Raw genomic sequence first — 1,860 nt, 5'->3', positions numbered from 1 at the left:
GTAAGAACCCCTCTTTAAAAGAAAAAAAAAAAAAAAAAAGAAGAGAGAGAAAAATTACACAACTTACACCACTGGGTTCCTTTTGCCTCTCTTCAGGTGGGAGTTTATTTTGCGAGTCTGTTGGCTGCCATAAAATAAAAAATTGAGATCATTTACCCTTACCACCGTTCAATGCTATGGAACGTGATCTACACTAGTTCAAATAAGCACAAGACAGATTTAAAGATGGTTAACAGAACACTTCTTGAGCTGTTGTGAAGCAATAAAGCATCCTGACTGTTCCCCCCAAACACTGCATTTCCACACCTGTCAGCTCCTAGCTCTTTTGCACACAGTTATGTTACTAATCACACAGCAGTTTCATGTGGCACAGCAGTAGCAAAGAGTTTAGCCTCTTTTTTCAAAGTTAGTCAAAGACAAAGTACAACTACTCGCCAAAGGTGAAAGATAAGTATTTACCTTGGCTGACTGTGTGTTTTTCCCAGATTCTGTTTTGGTTGTTGGTGTGGACTGAAATATAAGCAACATATATTCAGACAGAGATTAATATGCTTGGTTATTTCTAAGGGGTCGGATTATATAAAGAAGAGTATCAGACAGGTTCACACTCATGAGCACACATGCCATATAACTAAGATACAGTGCTTTGATCTTGCAGTTTACAAGCTCCTGGCACAGACCTCCACTCCAGTGATCTCAGAGCACTCAAATGTGTGCAAACACACACACACTCCTCATATGAAGGATCGAAAAGAAAGGGAAAGAAGATATTAAACAAATATAATGAACAGTTTGATTTACACTTGAAAATTTTCTGCAGCCATGCCACAAAATTGATTCCTGTGATTCACCTCAAGTCAAAGTACAATAAGCAATAAATTACTACTAGTAGAAACACGTAAAAACAAACACTGAAAAATTAAAGAATAGTTATATCTGGTAAGGAGAAAGAAAACTGAAAATGCCAGCCTCCTCACCATATTTTTCTTATTATTTTTTCTTGCTCTTACTACTTCAGCTGTGCTACGATTAACACAAAAAGAGCCAATGTGACTACAAGAAAGTCATCTAGAGATGCCAAAGAGAAGGCTGTTGCCTACTGTACGAGTCTTGGAAGCCCTGGCTGCTGAACGGCCAGGGGAGCACATGGACCCAGCCAAGGCAGTGTGATTTGATCTGCTAGGAACAGCACTGGGTGCACAGAGCACACAGCAGGAGATGCAGACCCTGAAGCCTGGGCCCTTTCCCTGGTTGGGGCTGGCAGCCCTACGCTTCCTCTGGGGCCAGTGGGGGACACCAGGACCGTGTCTCGTTGCACTCTGTCCACCTGCAGCAGAGAGGTTTTGAACTCTACCTAGGAAATAAGGGGCCACAGACAGAAGCCCTCCTTATCCCCTCCCCTGTATCAATAATACACTGAGCATATTTAAAGTTACTAAGAGACAAATAATAGGGATTTTTCCCCAGTAGCCTATTAAGTGTCAGTGAACAACCAAAAAAAAAAAAAAAAATCTATTAGGCGGTAATTTAAATTTTTTCATTGCTTTGTAATGTTTTCATTTCAGCTGCCAAACATTAATTACCGTTTAGATATATCCAGCTTCTGTTTTCTAGCTGACCACATAGAGAAATTTGCTAAATTTGTTTACCATTTGTTATGGAAGTATTCACACCCACACACTGAACCACAGACACGTGGATGGGAAATCCTGAACATGCATAAAAACGTACATGCCCAGGTGTAGCCATATGTTTGGGTTAATACCTATCCTAGACTGTAGTCCTCATTTTCTAGCCCGATTACCTTGTATAAACAATGCATGCCTTACAACAACTATGCCCTTGAAGAAGAACTAGAAG

General features: G+C 40.5%; 1 protein-coding gene across 5 annotated transcripts in view; it reads right to left on the bottom strand.

Annotated features, from left to right (window-relative positions):
• Positions 1 to 1,860, bottom strand: part of CAST (calpastatin) — a 62,535-nt gene that overhangs the window by 27,264 nt on the left and 33,411 nt on the right. For all 5 annotated transcript variants that reach the window (XM_009280570.1, XM_009280587.1, XM_009280578.1 and 2 more), the window contains 2 exons: positions 460 to 510; positions 68 to 124 (listed from right to left, as the gene is read on the bottom strand). In XM_009280570.1, the coding sequence (XP_009278845.1) occupies positions 68 to 124; positions 460 to 510 (108 nt within the window). The remainder of the gene's footprint in view (positions 1 to 67; positions 125 to 459; positions 511 to 1,860) is intronic.

This window comes from Aptenodytes forsteri, unplaced genomic scaffold, assembly GCF_000699145.1.
Source record: "Aptenodytes forsteri isolate BGI_AS27 unplaced genomic scaffold, ASM69914v1 Scaffold203, whole genome shotgun sequence".
In the NCBI taxonomy this organism is placed as follows: domain Eukaryota; kingdom Metazoa; phylum Chordata; class Aves; order Sphenisciformes; family Spheniscidae; genus Aptenodytes; species Aptenodytes forsteri.
This window is presented reverse-complemented; position numbering and strand designations above follow the sequence as displayed.